The 20,089-nt window shown below is 42.7% G+C and overlaps 1 protein-coding gene across 8 annotated transcripts in view; it reads right to left on the reverse strand.

Moving 5' to 3' along the window:
• Positions 1-20,089, reverse strand: part of FRY (FRY microtubule binding protein) — a 422,104-nt gene that overhangs the window by 5,775 nt on the left and 396,240 nt on the right. For 6 of the 8 annotated variants that reach the window (XM_054015341.1, XM_054015335.1, XM_054015342.1 and 3 more), the window contains exons 56-59: positions 15,938-16,087; positions 10,354-10,452; positions 9,768-9,851; positions 1,557-1,574 (exon numbers count right to left, since the gene is read on the reverse strand). In XM_054015341.1, coding sequence (XP_053871316.1) covers positions 1,557-1,574; positions 9,768-9,851; positions 10,354-10,452; positions 15,938-16,087 — 351 coding nt within the window. The remainder of the gene's footprint in view (positions 1-1,556; positions 1,575-9,767; positions 9,852-10,353; positions 10,453-15,937; positions 16,088-20,089) is intronic. The other 2 variants (XM_054015336.1, XM_054015340.1) reach the window with 1 other exon arrangement.

The raw sequence follows: 20,089 nt of genomic DNA on the forward strand, positions 1-20,089 counted from the left end.
ATCTCCACAAGTCACAAGAGTTTGGCCAGGGTTGGAGTTGGAGCCAGTCTCGCAATGATTTGAGAAGCTCCTGCCCTCCGTTGAATTTCAGCACTACCTGGAGGGAAAACCCCTCTGACTGGCTGCCTTCCCCACATGCTCACTTCCTGGGGAAGAGCAGCCAGCTAGGGCTGCTACAGGAAGCAGGCAGAGCTTTCCCCCCTGTGCCCTCAGGAACCAGTCTCACAAGAGTGGGGAGGAAGGAACAGAAAAATCCCATTAGTTTAGGACGGCTCCACTCCTCCTTCCCTCCTGGGAACAACTTGCTCTCTCCTTGCAACACCTGGCCTGGCAAAGGGGAGAAGAAGGAAACCTACTGCAGCTGCCTCCACCCCCCACACCAGTAGCTGCAGAAGGAGCAGAGCTGAGGCTTGGGGGTGGGGTGCAGATAGGGTGGCCAGATGTCCCGATTTTATAGTGACAGTCCCGATTTTTGGGTCTTTTTTTTTTTTTTATATATAGGCTCCTATTACCCCCCATCCCGATTTTTCACATTTGCTGTCTGCTCACCCTAGGTGCAGAACTGATGTGAAGGTGGGGCAGATGTGGGGGCAGAACTGAAGGGGTAACTTGAGTGGTCAAAATTGGGGATGAGCAGAATTAATGTGACAGGCAGCTCTGGTAAGGGGACAGAACTGATTTGGGGATTGGGAGGGCAGAATTAATTCCTGAGCAGGGGAATGAGCAGGTATGGGGTGATTCTTGCTGCAGGGGCAAAATCATTTTACCCAATCATTTTGGGAGAGTGGGCCACAGTAATTGTCACCCATGCACTGGGGGCAGGTGGGGAGAATTCAAAAATCAAACACAGACCAAAAAACACAATATAACTTTTTTTAAAATCTCATGATTTTGGGGGGTTAACTTGTGATTTTTGAACCGTTAGGATAGCCAATACTATAGTTTTAACATTCAGTTTTTCCCTTCTGACTACTAGATTAAGCTAACATAATTGTGCAAAACTAAACTAATATGAATTAAATGCAAGTTTGATATATTCAGCAGTTAAATATCATATCATGCAGCTTACTTTTTTTTATTTGTGAAAACTTATTGAAATGACAACATGGTGAAATTATTCAAATTAGCATATGATGAAAACATTTTAAAACCTAATTTAAAATTAGAATTTCCAATGTTTCATAGAGATATATTGAAACATTACAAGTTTTAAAATAACCACTTCAGCTCTCCATTCTAGCTTATTAAAGCTACTTAGAGTCTGGACTGTTAAACAAGACTGACGCACATTCAAAATTAATGTAAAGAGCTGTTCTAAATGATATGTGACAATGCCAGAATTTGTAATAGTAGCTTAGATTTCTGCTTCAAGAGAAAAGTGACTCAAAACACAACTTAGTTACTTACAACATGTTGAATCAAAATTGCTAAGGAAAAATTGAAAAGAAAAAGGGAAAACATGCCAAGAGATAAAAAGAAAAAAAAACAAACAGTAAAACCAGGCTGTATTAGTCCATCTCTAGATGGACAAAGAATATGAAAGAACTTCAACTTACTGCAAGAGATTCCATTTGCTACACAGCAAGCATGGCACAGGAAAAAGGAAAGGAAAGAAAGTATAGTGTCAGTGTAATGCATGCAATAGGAAGCACAGCCCTTCTTTAATAGCTTAACTGTCAACAATATTAGCATTGCTTGCCTCAGTTTGCTAAGTGGTTGAAAATGTACCACCCACACATCATGCACAGCATTCTCATTAAAACCAAGCTTTACTCCTAATGGTAAATTATAAACTAACTGAAATCAGTTAGATTTTGAGATTTATTAGCCCCAATTTCTCCCAGAGTGTATTTCCAAAAACCAGGAAATTATACCATCAAAGTTTCCACTGCTTAATGATTTTTAAATGAATAAATTTGGCTAAGTTTGGTCTTTTTATTATGGACAAAGAATTCATAGCACAGAAGTTCTCAAAAGTTTATGCAGTGGTTTCAAATCGTTAACAGAACTGAAGCAAAAATGTTGTGTTGTATGGCCGTCTAAGGTCAAATACTATTTCTATTAAAAACCCTGTGGCTTCCAGGTTTATAACTGGGCATTTTAGAACTGAAAAGTTTGGTGTATAACTTTTAAGTTGTGAATTATTTTAAAATCTGAACTTTAAAGAAAGTCCCCTCCCTGAAAAAGGAGAGATGCTTGCTCTTCCTTTTCCCAGGAGCTAATGTTCACTCTAATATATCGGTCTATGCATTTCTAATACAGTTTTCACCATTTTGTCGAGGTGCCATATCTGGTCTATAAAACCATCATATCATCAGTTTAACTCTCGCATAAACCTATACTGACATCTGCCCAGCTGCAATGTGATGTCAGTGCACATGCAATGATGTTAATGAACATTTGTAATTGTTATAAAATATTTTATATTATTATTTAAAAACAAAGAAGGCAAATACAAAAAAGTTAACAAATGCTAAGGGACTATCTTGGCATTGCCAAAGCAAAGGAATTCAGCCCTGTCCTCATCCCATTGTGCTTTGATATTAAAGTATGTATGAATTTAAGCTTGCCCGGTTTCCTACATTACCTGTATACAATGGGATGAGTTAATGACTGAATGGCAGACTAAGCTCTAAATGTGCTAGCTTTTGTGGTGGTTAACATTAAGCCTTTGACATTATTGGTCAAATTCCATGCAGTTTATGTAATTAAGCCTTGTACAACTAAATATAAGATCAATCAGGAAGAGATAAGACAAATTACTGTGCCAGTAAATTCAGAACTACACTGATTTGCATTTGTCAAAGCATTTCACTTATATATTTCCAAATTTTGACACCATCTTCACGTTTTATGTGAACTTTTAAAAATCCCTAATTCAGTAAATAAGTGTGTCCTAATCTACCATGGAATTTACTTTTTAAAAGTGGGGGAAAGCAGCCAAAAAAAAAGTGAATTCCATGGTCTGTTGTTCAAGAAAAGCTGCCTTCTCTCCACTGCTTCCAAAAAGAAAGTATGTGTATGTGTGTGGGGGGGGAAAGGCACAGAGTAAGTCAAGAGGAAAAAAAACCCTCCCTGCTCACTGAAGGAAAACATACCACTCTTTAAATAAATATTCTAAAGATTCTCTAGGTTAATGATGCCCAGCCCCAACTTGGCGCTATAATTTGATAATGATTTTAATTCCTCATCCTGGCTCCCTCAGCATGAAAAGTAATATTCCTTGGAAGTTGAGAGGGTAATCAGTATTTGATTGAGAACTCATTTGCCTTCCCCTGCCATTTAACTGTTCAGGCAGAATGACTTTAGCATTCAAAGGTCTCTCAGGTTCCAGACTAAATCTTCTTGGTGTGTGTGTGAGAGAGGATAGAGATTAGTTGACAAGCCTGCATGGTAAAAACCCTGTAGGGATGAATGTTACCTATATTTTTCAAATAGGTCTAAGAAAGAAAAAATAAGAAAGTTACTGTGCTCCAGCAAAATTTGTATTTATCTTTTTTTCAGGAGAAGAGTAGTTTTTCAGTTTTAACAAGATCAGAACTGGGGCCATTAAAATAGGGTAGAAAGATGGCAAAGAAGTAGTCTGATGCCGGTAAGCCTTCTTGTGATTTTAAGGAAGTACTTATAGGTCCTAAAAAGAGATGGGAGTCACCCCATTACTCTGAAGGTGCTAATCTGACTCCAGACTAGACAGACACTTTAAAGGTAATACAATTCTTAGCCATTCATTGACACAGGAGAGTCCCACAGGAGCTGGGGCATTCAGCAGCAAGTGGATGATGTTTGGGTGTTCTAGTCCTCAGCATTGGTTCTACTGTTTTCAAATGTTGTGCTGCAAGCCTTGGAAAGTATGAGAGAGATAGAACATGTGCTAATATATCCCAAAGTAACTGTTGGATTTGAAGGCAGCAGAAACTGTGCTCAGCCGGTAGCTGTATTTTGGATAGCTATGTATTTCCAGGAGCTGGGTGCAGAGCCAATTCAACTCCATGTTTAAAGGCTGCATTTTCCCATTTGTAGTCAGACGGTATAGAGGACTTACATCATTAACAGAGTTCCTAGTTTAGCTTCAGGAGTTGCTGTGAGTGCTCAACTTTACTGCAACTGAGACTTGATTCCAGATCTTCCTAATCCAACTTTATCAGGGAGCCTTCTGTGGCTAATCCAGTAGGAATTAAATCAAATTGACATCAAGTAGGAATCACACCTTGTAAAATGACTGGTTTTACCCACATAGTTGTTATTGGGGCATTCGATGCACTGGATGAGGTGCATCACATGTTGTGATAAGCATGTGTAGGACTTGTGAATCTTGAAAGGTGTATTGTGTGTAGTATTGATCATCGTAGCAGTGGAGATACGTCTGCAGGGTTTGCAAATGTTGTTCTGGCAGGGGCTGGTGCTTCTTTGAGTTGGTGTGTCCTAGTCTGTGGGGAACTTGCTTTTGATGATGAGCTTGGCAGCGTTGAGGGGCTGTTCGAAGGTCAGAAGAGGGAGTTCATGTGCCAAGCAGCATTCTAGGACCTGTGTATTATCTTTAAATGGCATTAAAGAGTTTAAGTACTGCTCATAGGCACCGACTCTGTGGGTGCTCCGGGGCTGGAGCACCCATGAGGAAAAATTGGTGGGTGCAGCAGCTCCCCGCCCCAGCTCACCTCTGCCTCCTCCCCTGAGCGTACCGCATCCCTGCTTCTCCTCCCAGCACTTGCCGCCGTGAAAAGCTGTTTCGCAGCATAACAAGCTATGGGAGGGAGGGGGGAGGAGTGGGAATGCGGCACGCTTAGGGGAGGAGGCGGGGCCGGGGCAGGGATTTGGGGAAGGGGTCCAATAGGGGCTGGGAGGGGACGGAGTTGGGGTGGGGACGTTGGGGAAGGAGTTAGAATAGGGCCGGGGCAGGGGTAGAGTCGGGGTGGGGGGAGGGGTCGAGCAACCACCGGCGCCAGGAGAAGTTGGCACCTATGCTACTGTTTCCTCTGCAAGATGGAGGGCCTTTCTTTTACCAACAATTATTTTATTCTTTGGCATATCCCCATCTTCTTCATTCTGTGCTTGTGTGGAACTATCATTTCATACTCAGGGTGAAGCGCAGAAGAAAGGCATGGAAAAAATTACTCACCATTGTAGGAGTTATTTTTCCCTTCCCAATGACACTTTCTCAGCACATGCTTCCCTGAAGTCTTCCTCCCATTCTACTTTTGGTGAGTAAATAGAATGGAAAGTGTTGGAGAAGAAAGGCCTTTTGGTGAGAAGGACTGTTTCATATGGACAAGTGAATGGGAGGGGAGAAGCGAAACTTATGAATCTGTCGATCAAAAGTCCTACCGTCTTGTGAACTCCCAGGAATAATACATTTTGTGTTGAGGGAACATTGCTGGGAAGAGAATAGGGATTCCTGCAGCAGCGAGAAACACTTCTTTTCATTCTGACCAACAAGTAGTTTGTATACTAACCCTTTTTTCACAAAACACACACATTTACTCTGAAATAGAGAACACCTTATTAAAGACAAACACAACACAACTGTAATATGACATTCATATTTTTAGATGTGTTTAGGCCATTTAGTATCTTATGCAGATTCTATGTACCCGATTCATATTTTAATCCCCTTTGTGGATCATTCAGTGTTCTCTCTATTCCTTCTGCTTTATTTCCTTTTAAAATAATGAACAAGATGTTGTAAAATGGGACTGAGAATTACAATTATGAAAGCAGGGATGGGTGAGGACGAGGAAGCTTTAAAAACAGCAGTGCATCAGCAACTTTTTAAGCTACTGTTTGGTTTCTGTTCTAGTACAGTGGGAAGATAACGATTAAACAGATTCCAGTCATTAAACCTCCACACAAATTTTATCTCGTATTTGAATTGTATTTATAAAAGCAGTAAGGAATCTTTTCCCATATCCATCCAACAAATGGATATAAACTGGCCATCAGGAAGTTTAGACTTGAAATTAGACGAAGGTTTCTAACCATCAGAGGAGTGAAGTTCTGGAACAGCCTTCGAAGGGGAGCAGTGGGGGCAAAAGACAGATCTGGCTTCAAGACTAAGCTTGATAAGTTTATGGAGGGAATGGTATAATGGGATAGCCTAATTTTGGCAATTAATTGGTGTTTGACTATTAGTGGTAAATATGCCCAATGGCCTGTGATGGGGTGTGAGATGGGATGGGATCTGAGTTACTACAGAGAATTCTTTCCTGGGTGTCTGGCTGGTGAGTCTTGCCCACATGCTCAGGGTTTAGCTGATGGCCATATTTGGGGTAGGGAAGGAATTTTCCTCCAGGGTAGATTGGCAGAGGCCCTGGGGGTTTTTCGCCTTCCTCTGCAGTGTGGGGCACGGGTCACTTGCTGGAAGATTCTCTGCACCTTGAAGTCTTTAAACCATGATTTGAGGACTTCAATGGCTCAAACGTAGGTTTGATACAAGAGTGGGTGGGTGAGATTCTGTGGCCTGCGTTGTGCAGGAGGTCAGACTAGATGATCATAATGGACCCTTCTGACCTTAAAGTCTACGATTCTGTGATCTTTTACTTAGTTTTGCACACAGCCCATTCACAACATGACCATGTGTCACTACATCAGGGCTTGTAAAATGCAACCCAAGCATTGTCAGGTATGTGAGCAGCTTTCCCAATGTGTGCATGTACTTGTGCTGGCACTGGTCCATGGGCTTTAATGCTAAAAATGTCAAGGCAGCCAAAATGCACTAGGGGGAGAGGGAGGTGAGAGGGGAAGCAATAGCTGTAGAATTTGCTCTCCCTTCCCATATGTTCACAAAAGCATGTGCATAAAAAGCAAGGGAGAGCAGGAACAGAAAGTGAAGTACAAAGAAGAAGGAAAAAATGAAGCAAGAAACATAAGAACGGCCATACTGGGTCAGACAAAAGATCCACTGAGCCCAGTATCCTGTCTTCCGACAGTGGCCAATGCCAGGGTGCCCCAGAGGGAATGAACAGAACAGGTAATTATTAAGTGATCCATCACCTGTCGCGCATTCCCAGCTTCTGGCAAACAGAGGAAGAGGAACAAAGGATGATCAGAAAAAAAAAGGGAAGAAAGAAAATGAACCAGAAAAAAAGGGAGAGAATGGGAGAGGAGAGATAATGAACAAGTAGAGAAAACATGTTAGAGGAAAATATGGCTAAAATTTCAGGTGTGTAGTTCTGAAAAGGTTATTGTCCTTTTTTACATACACAAAGACAAGGAAAGAGGGAATGTCATGTTTCTTCTTTCTTCTGCCTCCAGATGTCATTTCTTAAGTGTGTTCGTTACTGCTCCTTCTTTTCTGTCTGTCTGTCTGTCTCTATCTTTCGAGGACTGGAACAAGACATCATGCTTCTCTAGGTGCCTGTCAGAATATCTGGTCTGTGAGTCAAAACCCTTCAAATCACAGAATAGTAAGACTGGAAAGGACCTCAAGAGGTCTTGTAGTCCAGTCCCCTGCACTTAAGCCAGCACTAAATATTATCTAGGCCATCCCTGACAGGTGTTTGTCTAACCAGTTCTTAAAAATCTTCAATGATGGAGATTCTACAATATCCCTAGGCAATTTATTACAATGCTTAACTACCCTGACAGTTAGGAATTTTTTCCTAATGTCCAACCTAAACCTTCTTGCTGCAATTTAAGCCCATTGCTTCTTGTTCTATTCTCAGACGTTAAGGAGAACAATTTTTCTCCATCCTCCTTGTAATAACCTTTTATGTACTGTTATGTCCCCTCTCAGTTTTCTCTTCTCCAGACTAAACAAACCCAATTTTTTCAATCTTCCCTCATAGGTCACATTTTCTGGACCTTTAATCATTTTTGTTGCTCTTCTCTGGACTTTCTCCATTCTGGCCACATCTTTCCTGAAATGTGGTGTAACCCACACACCTTCTGGGTGTGGTGTTCTGTCCCATCTAGTGGCACCGAGACGACTAAGAGAGTTAAGTGAGTCTGCTCTACAGCCTTAGCCAAAAGCCAGTCATGCACTTAGCTCCAGAGGTCCCAGGTTCGATTCTGCCTGCTGACGACCAGGGTCTGTCAGTGTTACAAATAGGGGCTCATCCAGGATTTCAACTGGGAAGACACTGAAGCTCGGGACGTGCTTCCTCAGCTAGAGGAAATACGTAACCCATACTCCTTCTGGGTGTGGTGTTCTGTCCCATCTAGTGGCACCAAGACCACTAAGGGAGAGAGTTAAATGAGTCTCCTCTATAGCCTTAGTTAACAGGCAGTTGGCGTTTAGCTCATGCAGTAGAGGCTCATACACTAAGCTCCAGAGGTCCCTGGTTCGAAACCCCCCCCCCCCCCGCTGACAACCAGGGTCTGTCGGTGTTACAGTGGCACCCAGAACTGGACACAATATTCCAGTTGAGGCCTAAACAGCTCGGAGTAGAATGGAAGAGTTACTTCTTGTGTCTGGCTTACAACACTCCTGCTAATACAAATCAAAACCACGTTTGCTTTTTTTACAACTGTGTTACACTGTTGACTCATATTTAGCTTGTGATCCATTATGATCCCCAGATCCCTTTCTCCAGTACTCCTTCCTAGGCAGTCATTTCCCATTTTGTATGTGTGCAACTGATTATTCCTTCCTAAGTGGCATACTTTGTATTTGTCCTTATTGAGTTTTATCCTATTTACTTCAGACCAGTTCTCCAGATCATTTTGAATTGTAATCCTAGCCTCCAAAGCACTTGCAACCCCTCCAGCTTCAACCACAGACTTTATAAGTGTACTCTCAATGCCATTATCTAAATCATTGATGAAGATATTGAAGAAGAACTGGACCCAGAACTGATCCCTGTGGGACCCCACTCAATATGCCCTTCCAGCTTGACTGAGAGCCCCTATAACTACGAACTATATTTGCCCATTTCCAGTCCTCTGGAATCTCTCCCGTTGTCCATGACTTTTCGAAGATAATCGCTAATGGCTCAGATATCTCCTCAATCAGCTCCTTGAGTATTCTAGGATGTATTTCATCAGGCCCTGGTGACTTGAAGACATCTAAATTGTCTAGCACTTGCTCTGCCATGAACATATACAATATTTGCCATTAGAAAAGAAAGAATAACATTTTCCAACACTTCCCACACAATGGTGTTTGAGATACCAATTGTTCTGTATAGTTAAAATAGCAAAGAACCAGGAAGACTGACTGCTTTATGGCAATCACTTCATAGCATATACAGGAATCTTTTGTTTCAATTGCAATGCATGAAACATTGTTTCGCATAAGTGTTTTTCCACAGCATTAATACTTCACAGACCACTGAAAAGTCCTTTGATGGTAAATATTTTGTTACTACTAACATCAGCTGGATTTCAGCCAATAACTTAACAGTGAAAGGCTTAATATTTCAGGTATTAAAGCTCAAATGCAAAAAGTCTACATACAATGGGCCAGATTGTGGTTGCAAAGCCACTGGCAACATTGAAGGTGCTCTGGAAATAAAGTGCACCAGAAGGAACTCCCAGAGACATTATGCTGTAGGAACGTCACTGCTGTTACAGGGCAACATCCATTTGCCCTGATCAGGGGCCAGCTCTGCTTGCTGGTGCAGAGTGGGAGGACAGAGCTATATCCCCACCCATTCTCCATCCAGTTTGGGCAGGCCTGTGCCAACAGCAACAACAGACTCATGAGTGCAAGAATTGGTATTGCGTACAAGCTCTGCAAAGGGACACAAGAGGGAAAGGCACCAGCTTCATTTGGCATCAAGAAACAATGCATAAATGTCACTTGACAGGAAAGTAAAATAGCTCCTTATTACCTTTTCTTCAGAGTCCCCTGGCTGACAAGTAATAACTCCATCTTGTGAACCCCCAGCAAACGTTGCTTTGCAGTTTGCAAGCCACTGTTTTCAGAGAAAAAAAGTGAGGTATTAGCTCTGGCTAGATTTAAAGACGGGTAACAAAGTATTTTAGTCTCACAATATGATGTCTTGAAAACATATTAACTCAAGTTTTTCAATTAAGCTCTTCATTCATACAGCCCAACACATTTTGCATTAGTGGGTTGAGTTAAAAAGCTAGAGTTCTGATTTCTAATAGTGTTTCTATTGTATAAACAAAACAAATTAATACATGAATTACTAATTAATAGAGAGGAGGAGCTTGACAGACTAGAGAATGCACACACATTTGAAATTAAGCTCTATAAAGAGCCATTCTTTTAATTCTTGTTGTATCAATTACCATATCTTCCAAAAAAAGAGAGAGAAGACATTTATGGATCCAAATTCTAGATACAATATTGACCTACAAAATGTTATACTACTATTAATTTAAACAGATTTGAGATCAAAACGTTTTAATATTTGAATACACAGGGCAATAAAGCATAGAAATCTCACTTACTGAGAGAGTTGCTTCTTTCCTGTTGTTGTATGTGTCCAAATACTCCTGTAGTTCTAGAACACTGAATTTTAGCTTTTCAAGAAGTCCACAAGAGAGAAGCTGGAAACATTAAAATAAAAAATAGGCCAGTAAATTTTACTATTAAAGAAGAAACATATTTGTAAAGTAGAAGCTATGGTATGCACTGCAAAAAGGCACTTTAAAGTTTACCCGTTGCCAGTCTCAATCCCATGCTAAAACTCTACTAACACTGCTGGATGTACAGGTTCCTGCTCCAACTGGAATTAAAACTGAAAACACAATCCATCTTGCTAATGGTTCTGGCAGCCAGTAAGGGTTTCTGGAATAACTAGCATTTTCTTTTGACTTTCAGAGCTTGATTCCATCTGCAGTGCATGTTCAGGGGCTACCGGAGCTGAGACAGCCACCTTAGCTCTTACTACTAAAATCTCAGGAAACACATTTGTACTCTGGGCTTCAGCTCAAAATGCTACAGAGCTGACCTTCCCAAATAAATACACAAAGTGCTGTACAAATATTAACCAGTTAATCTTCACAAGTCTCCTGTGAGGTAAGTAACAGTATACACATTTTTACAGATACAGAAACAGATGCACAGAAATTAATAACTTTTCAGAGGCCACAGCAGTGAGTCAGAGCAGACCCAGATTACAGTTCAGACATTTCTGGCTTGCAGCTTTATATAAAATGTGCAAGATCACACTGCCACCACAGAACATCTACCTATGGCTAACTGATAAAAGATGGACAGTCACAAGAAATTAGAAAGGTTGTCTCATTTCGTAGAGCCAGACTGTATCATACAACCCATATTACACTGAACTCAAATGAAGCTGCTGAGCATATTGTGTTGCCTGATGTCTCAACGTGGCTAGAGCCAGCTCTGCCCCCTCCTCTTGTCTTTCAGATATAGAGCTAGAAGAGGAAGAGATGACTCAAATGTTATGAAGTGTTCCATGCCAACCTGGCAATGCACACAATGTTGGCTGCTTGTCAACTTCAATCACTGAGGCATGTAGGGCAGCTGAGGGAGTGCACAGGCACTGTTGGCTTTCCCAAGAGCCCCATACTGAACAGCAAAGCAGCAAAAAGAAGGCCATTCTGAAAGCCTGCCCCACTAAAATCAGTTGGCCTCTTCAAAAGCCACCTGCTGGTGGCTTCTTCACTCTTTTTTATCCAACTGAAATACATGATACTCCAACTACTTTGCCCTGTCCAGAGCAGCACCACGAGAGAAGCCTTGCTTCACAGCATGACAATGTACTGATGGAATCAATGTGTATAAGATGGTGCTTTCCAAATAACAATCTCCCTATTCTTTCCAACATATCTATAGAACCTGGCTAGTTTCCACTTGAGCGTATGTCTACGTTGCACAGTTAACCTGGATCTTACATGCGTGCTAGCCTTAGTCTTTCTACCATCCATACAAAAAAATAATAATAATTCTCTGACTTGAGTTTGGAGGCTAGCTTACCAGGCTGGGGGTTAGAAAACGGCCTCCACTTCAATTCGGGCTGGAACCCACCCACTTTGCAGTAAGGATGGAGGCTAAATCACTCAGGTGCTGACAGTAATTCAGTGACCTTTCTACAATTTTCCCCAAAGGACAGACAAGTTCTCCCTCAATTGACTGAGAAAGAAACCTAGAGCTTCTCAGCACAAAGAATCATGGGATGTGTCCCAGATGCACACAAGCAAGTGCAGAAACAGAAATGCTTGCACACAGGCTAGGTTAACCTATGTGATCAGACCTATGCACCAATCTACTTGATTAACTGTGCAGTGTATACATACCCTTAGTTAAAATAGGAGAGAGCACTGGACTGGTACTCAGGAGATCTGGGTTCTATTTCTGGCTCTACCACTGGCCTTCTGGGTGACTCTGGGCAACTCCCTCAGTTTTCCTATCTGTAAAATGGGGATAATGAAACCAGCCTCCTTTGTAAAGTGCTTTGAGATCTACAGATGAAAAGTGCTATATAAGAGCTAAGTATTATTGGCCAAGATTGCAAGGCCTTAGTCAACTTGATGGCATTTCTCTGTTTGGATGCAATACAATAATTTTTGAATACTGCATCTGATCAAATCCAAAATTTCGGGGAATGTTTTAGGTATCAATGGGCAAAACCGTCATGATTTCAGTGAAAATCGGAAAACTGAAAAAGGAAAATGGAGAACACACGGAGCCCATGGCATCTGGTTAGCTGAGCTAACAGCTTTAAACACCTCTGAAATTGTCTCTAGATCTGAGAACTGGTTGAGGCAGTCATTAGCACCTTCCATTATAACAATACCCCTCATTTTAGTTCTGCCCATCCTCCCAATACAGTTTCAAGCAGCTGACACCCCAAGTCTATGTGTACACTAGAAATGCAGCAGCTGCACCACTGTAGCGCTGTAGTATAGACCCTTATGATAGCGCTGGAAGGGGTTCTTCCATTGCTGTAGTAAAACAGCCTGTCTGAGAGGCAGTAGCTAGATAGACAAAAGAATTCTTCCATTGACCTAGTGCTGTCTACACTGGGCTTAGCTTAACTATGTCTCTCAAGGGTGTGACTTTTTCACATCCTGAGCCAATGTTGCTGCATTGACCTAACTTTCTAGTGTAGAGCAGCCCTGAGAACAAAGAAAAAAGGAAGAAGGGGAATAATGGACACACACAGAGCTCCTGGCATGGGAAAGAATGGGGGAGAGAGCATGGAAGGGGCACATGCAGCGCCCTGGCATAAAGGAAATGGGGGCACATAGAATCATAGAATTGGAAGGGACCTCGAGAGGTCATCTAGTCCAGTTCTCTGCACTCAAGCCAGAACTAAGTATTATCTAGACCATCCCCGACATGTCCAACCTGCTCTTAACAATCTCCAATGATGGAGATTCCACAACGTCCCTAGGCAATTTATTCCAGTGCTTCACCACTCTGACAGTTAGGAATTTTTTCCTAATGTCCAACCTAAACCTCCCTTGCTGCAATTTAAGCCCATTGCTTCTTGTCCTATCCTCAAAGGTTAAGAACAACAATTTTTTTCCCTCCTCCTTGTAACAACATTTTACATACTTGAAAACCATTATCAAGTCCCCTCTCAGTCTTCTCTTCTCCAGACTAAACAAACCCAATTTTTTCAATCTTCCCTCATAGGTCAGGTTTTCTAGACCTTTAATCATTTTTGTTATTCTTCTCTGGACTTTCTCCAATTTGTCCTCATCTTTCCTGAAATGTGGCGCCCAGAACTGGACACAATACTCCAGTTGAGGCCTAATCAGTGGGGAGTAGAGCGGAAGAATTACTTCTCGTGTCTTGCTTACAATACTCCTACTAATACATCCCAGAATGATGTTTGCTTTTTTTGTTGACTCATATTTAGCTTGTGATCCACTATGACCCCCAGATCCCTTTCTGCAGTACTCCTTCGTAGGCAGTCATTTCCCATTTTGTATGTTTGCAACTGATTGTTCCTTCCTAAGTGGAGTACTTTGCATTTGTCCTTATTGAATTTCATCCTGTTTACTTCAGACCATTTCTCCAGTTTGTCCAGATCATTTTGAATTGTAATCCTAACCTCCAAAGCACTTGCAACACCTCCCAGCTTAGTATCGTCCACAAACTTTATAAGTGTACTCGCAATGCCATTATCTAAATAACTGATGAAGATATTGAACAGAACCGGACCCAGAACTGATCCCTGCAGGACCCCACTTGTTATGCCCTTCCAGCATGACTGTGGACCACTGAGAACTACTCTCTGGGAATGATTTTCCAACCAGTAAGGCACCCACCTTATAGTAGCTTCATCTAGGTTGTATTTCCCTAGTTTGTTTATGAGAAGATTGTGCGAGACAGTATCAAAAGCCTTACTAAAGTCAAGATATACCACATCTACCACTTCCCCCCTATCCACAAGGCTTGTTACCCCATCAAAGAAAGCTATCAGGTTGGTTTGACAAGATTTGTTCTTGACAAATCTATGCTCACTGTTATTTATCACCTTATTATCTTCTAGATGTTTGCAAATGGATTGCTTAATTATTAATCACATACAACTACAGGCAGGGTGGGGAACCTCTGTGTGGGGAGAATGGGGAGCACATGAAAAGCCTCTGGCATGGGGGGAGAAATGGGAATCCTAGTATGGGCAGAAGAAGGAAAAGAGGTATATGGGGGACAGTGGTGTACCCTGAGATGGGGAAGAGGGGGCAATGGAAAGCATGCAGAGACCCTGGCACAGGGCGTGTGCAAGAAGTCCCTGAAAAAGAAGAGACGGGAGAATGGCACATGGGAGCTTGAGGGTGGAGTGCGGAAATGGAGGAATACAAGTAGCCCTCTGGTGTGTGCAATTCTTTTGGTCTACAAAAGCAACTAAGTGTTGCTTAGTTATTGCTTAGTTATGAACTCTTAGTTATGACCCCCTAGTTATTATCATCATTATTATCATTACTAATCCAAAACATAATGCAAACTGTGAATATGTGGATTTGGGTTTCATCAAAGTGTGAACTAGCAAGATTCTGCTCTACAATCTCTTCAAACTACAAACTCGCAACCTTATTATAAGCACAATTTTGACTGAAGAAAACAAAATCACTTCCAACAAAAGAAGCTGGATATTTCCAGTATTCTCCGATAAGGCTTTACAAATAGTTTGTGTAGAAATCTAAGCCTGACAACCCAAGAACATTCTGAGTGAGGTTCAGATGTTTGCATTGCCAATCATTGTGTCACCACATTGCAACATCAACACCACCAGCTCACTAGGAATGTAGGTTTCGGATAAACTTTGCTGAACTGTCTGGTAAACAGATGAATCTGAACTTCCTCCAAGTTTGGTCACCCTCATCCTCCTGTCATTGTAAATAGTCTACAACTAGTGAGCTGAACCTGGTTTCTAAGGACTTGTCTATATTAGAAAGTTGTACCACTTTAACTACATTATATTATAGTTAAAGTGGTACAACCATCCACCCCTTCCCCCCCCCCCCGAGTGTAGATGCAGTTATATTGGCATAAAGTGCTTTATACCAGCATAGCTATTCCTGTACAAGAAGGAGAATAACTATGCCAATAGAACTCACCTTTATATTGGGATAGCTGTGTTCACACAAGGGCTTCTACTCTTATAAATATCTTGTTAAAAAATAAAATCATATCCCTAATTGACACAGTTATATTGGTAAAACTTACAGGCAATTATATCCTTTGTTCATCTTGAGACACAGATTCTTGAACACATCTCGTTTAAAGAACCACTTGCCAGCATTATTAATCTCTAATAAAAGAGTATGAAAATGCAATGGAAGTTTGGTTGACAATGGGGAAAAAAAGCACTATAATTAGGAGGTATATATGTAGGAATCCAAGAGGGCAGGTGCCCCTTGATAAGTATATTCTTCAGCAGACCAAAGGTGGAATAATCAGGGGGTCTCTCCAAGGCCCCAACATCTGTCTCCAAACTACTAGACAACTTAAACAAGAAAAATCTCCCAAAACTGTTGCCACCCTAGCCTCTTTTACACAACACAAGCTGGACATGCTAGTTATTATCCTCTACCGGAATATACTCACTGTTTCAGCATCTACGAAAAGAGTGGGGCATTCTGAACAGGAAGTTAGCATCTGAGAAGAGCTCACAAACTTTGAGCCTATTCCTCGTAGGTTGTCGCCAAGGTAACTGGCAGCATCACAAGTTAGGAAGCAGAACCTTTTCTGAATATTCTGTGAAACAAAATAGTTCTTATCACATTCATTGCTCAAGTACAAACGTCTTTCCTTTGCAAACACAATTGCATACATTCCTTCTTCATACAATAACAGCAAGTTCGAAAGAAACCATCCCCATGGGAGGAAGTGAATGTTTGTCCAACGATATTGAATAACAATTACTATTACACTGGACACAGTGCTCAGAAGTTTCTCCAGATAGGCAGCTGTGGAACTGGCCAGAGAATTCACATTTAGCAATAGAATTACAAACTGCTGCTGAAGTACCATGTTCTTGCTTGTGAGGATGATTCATTCTTTATAAACTATGTACCCTCAAATAACGTATGCTCAAATAAATTTGTTAGTTTCTAAGGTGCCACAAGTACTCCTGTTCTTTTTATGTACTCTCATGTAGCTTTTTCTTGTTCCTGCTGATTACCAGTGTTGATCAATATATGAATCCTCTGCCCATTCTGGATACTGTTTTGTTAGTTCCCAATATCAAGAGGCCAATCAAACAATGTAGCAACAAGCCTAATATCAAACAGCAGCACAGAAATGCATGAAAGAGGTTTATCTGCTTTTGTTTTCCACTCTGCAGAGAAACCTCCTTGCTTGAACACCTCTGCTGCTTGGAAGGGCTCCAACAGTATAAAGTTGCATCTGGAAACTATTGTTCACACAGCTTTTTGATATCTGAGTGGGTACAGCACCTAAAAGAGTACATAGTCTTGGTCTTCAAGGAGCATACTGCTTCTGTAACTTCTTTTTAATGACTTCCATTTAATAAATAATAGTAATAAAAAGACAGTTTAAGTCTTTCAAGAACTGAAACAATTATGCAAATATCACTGCCACAATATACTTCTGAGACCAAAAGCTGAGTAGGATTGATATTTAAAAAATGGATGAGACAATGTATGGATTATGAGACCACCTAAAGGTGCATTAGATAGGAAAAGCAATTTTAAAAAGGATTTATAAATCCTCATGCCTTGGGGCACAAATCAACCATGGCCAGGGAGAAATCTCCCCTATGGACAAACTTATTCCGTAATTGTCCATTCCTGACTGTTCCTCTAAAGCACCTGATACTGGTTACAACCAGAGACAGGATACACAATTAGATGGACTACTGGTCTGATAAAGCAATTCCTCTGTTTCCCCCATTCTGCCTCTAGACTGAAGAATTACAATTTACACATTACACAGTAAATGGGTTGGATACTCTACTGTACTGAGTTTCTCTTCCATGCAGCTGAGATGAGGGGCTGTCAGGGAGCTGATTACAGCTCCTTGATTCTCTGCCTAGCTCTGGTGCAGAATATGCCAGCTAGCAATAGTCCCCAAGGGACTGTCTGTCATCTGAGGATAGCCAGAGCACACAACGCTCCAGCCATGCTTGCACCCCACCCTCTGTACCGATGGCTAAAAGGAACGGTCGCATAGGATGAGCCAATGACAGTTCTATGCTTGATAATGACTCCCACCACATGCCAGGGGGATCCTTAGCAGGGAATATAGGACAAGATTCCATTCCCTTTTCTCGACCAGAATGGGGCAGCATCTGGGCTTATATTTTTAAATATTACAGTCTTGTTCATTTTGGAACACAATTTTGTTTTTCACAGAACATGGTCAAGTCAATACATTTTTTTTAAAAAGATCATTTTTAAACATACAGATAGCTTTAGGATGCATCGGCCAGATGTTTATGGAACATGATGATGCATAGGGCAAATTCACTATTTTATCATCTTTATACATGTGGATGAGGTCGCAATAAAAAAAAGTTTAAAAGAAATTAATTTAGTGGTCTCCTACATTATTCCTCATTTGTCCACGTTACAACAATCTCTGTTTGATTCAGACTGATTGACAGCCTATATTCATGGCAGACTCTGAAGTAGAACTGGAAGGATGTTGTATGTCAGAAACATGACACCTTGTTAGAACTGTGGCGGGACGCTTGAGTATCTACTTCTGCTATGAACTGGTTGAAGCCAGTGCTATTTGTTCCCAACTGTCATCAATTCCAATTTCACGCCATATTTTTATGTTTTAAAGTATTATTTTCCTAGAAATGGTAACAGAATACATAGATATCAACAGGAAATTATTTAATTAAAGCATAAAGTATAGATAGGTGAGCATGAAGTGCACATCTGATCATTACCTGGGCTAGCATTACTTTGAACCACATAGCTTTTGATAAGAATCGATTTGAGATGACTGCAAAACCTCTCTTTTCTTCTATGTCGGGGTGTTCAGACTCAGTCTAATCTTACATAGACATATGACAATCTTCAGAAGTTTGAGAGCCGGGGCATGCCTGCTAGAGCTCAAGGCTTCAGCCCTGTGGGGAGGGAGGTCTGGGGGCTTCAGCCCCAGGGGAGGTGCCTGCTGGGGCTGAAGCCCCAAGCCCTAGAAGGCGTGCCCCGCAGGGCTGAAGCACCGAGGGCTCTCTCCCTGATGGGCAGAAGCCAGAGGTGACACATGGGGCGGAGGGCATACTATGTCGTACCCCCCACCCCCTGATTTTTTGCCAGGGTTTGCTGGCCCTGCTTGGTCACATGATGCTGCAGGGCCCACTCCCTGCATGGCAGCTGCTGGAACCAGCAAGCTGGTAGCTGCAGCCGTGGGGAGAGGCAGCAACAAACAGCTGGGAGCTGCAGGAAGAGTTGCTGCCTCTCCCCATGGAACTAAAGAAGTGGCCCCTCCCTGCAGTTCCCAGTTGCAGCTGCCTTTCCACACAGAGCTAACAGCTGGGAGCCACAGGGAGGGGCCACTGAGGGTAAGGTGGGGGATGATTCAGGCTGGGGGGGGGCTGAATCTTTAAATTGTGTCGTCCCCCCACCTTCTTGGCAGGCACCAGTCATTCCTGGTGGAAGCCCCTACCCTCACCACCCCATCGCAGGGCAGAAGCCCCCAGCTCCCCTCTCCCAGTCTGGTAGGCAGAGAAGGTGGGTGGGTGCTCCGCAAAGAGCCGCATGCAGCTTGCGAGCCATGGTTTGGCCTCCCCTGTTCTATGTGCATCACAAAGTAAAGTGAAATTGTTTATCACATAAAGGAAAAGTTCCTAAGGCTATAACAAAACATATTACTGGAAAGCAAACAGACAGTGTGTTTTCATGTGTTTATTTTATTTTCTGGTCACAAGTTTCCAAAGCATTTTAGCTGTAGATTAATCAAAACCTGGTTCAGACTAAGTGTCCTCACTCCTTCATTTCCTTCCCCTTCTAACAAACTGCTCTTTTACAGTTATTCACAAATATGACATTCATTCATACTATAGCTCAGCAGGCAAAGTGAGCACCTACACGATGCTGCATTCCAACCAGTAGGAGGTGTTCCTGTTATGTGCATCCAACCTCCTTGTAGAAAGGAGTGCCACGTCCCTGCTGCACCAGAATTCCACAAGCTCCTGGAGTGACTATTCTCAAATCTGGGTTTCTTGTAATCCTACCTGTAGCGGGGCGGCCTGGCTTCCAGGCGCCCCAGGAAGGGATGAGCCAGAAAAGCCGCCAGAGTGGGCGGAGCCACCGCGGCCTGTCCCCGCCCCCCGGAAGTCAAGGGGCGGGACAGGAAGTATAAAGGCCAGGCCCCAGCGCTCAGTAGCTGGCCGGCAGCGGGAGAGGACGCTGGTGCCCGAGCTCCCGCGGACCTGAGCCGGCCGAGAGCCCGGTACCCTGAGGAGGACTGGCCGAGCCGGCCGAGAGCCCGGTACCCTGAGGAGGACTGGCCGAGCCGGCCGAGAGCCCGGTACCCTGAGGAGGACTGGCCGAGCCTGCCGAGAGCCCGGTACCCTGAGGAGGACTGGCCGAGCCTGCCGAGAGCCCGGTATCCTGAGGAGCAGTCTGAGCTTCCCCCCGCCGAGGGCCCAGAGGGAGTGACAGACCTACCTGGTGCTCGGGGCCCGGAGGAGCCCATGATCTGTGACCCAGCAGACGGAACTCAGGAGGAGCAGGTACCCATGGAGGAGGAGATGGGAAGTGGCCCGGGGATAGCAGACCC

This window comes from Malaclemys terrapin, chromosome 1 (assembly GCF_027887155.1).
Source record: "Malaclemys terrapin pileata isolate rMalTer1 chromosome 1, rMalTer1.hap1, whole genome shotgun sequence".
Lineage (NCBI taxonomy): Eukaryota > Metazoa > Chordata > Testudines > Emydidae > Malaclemys > Malaclemys terrapin.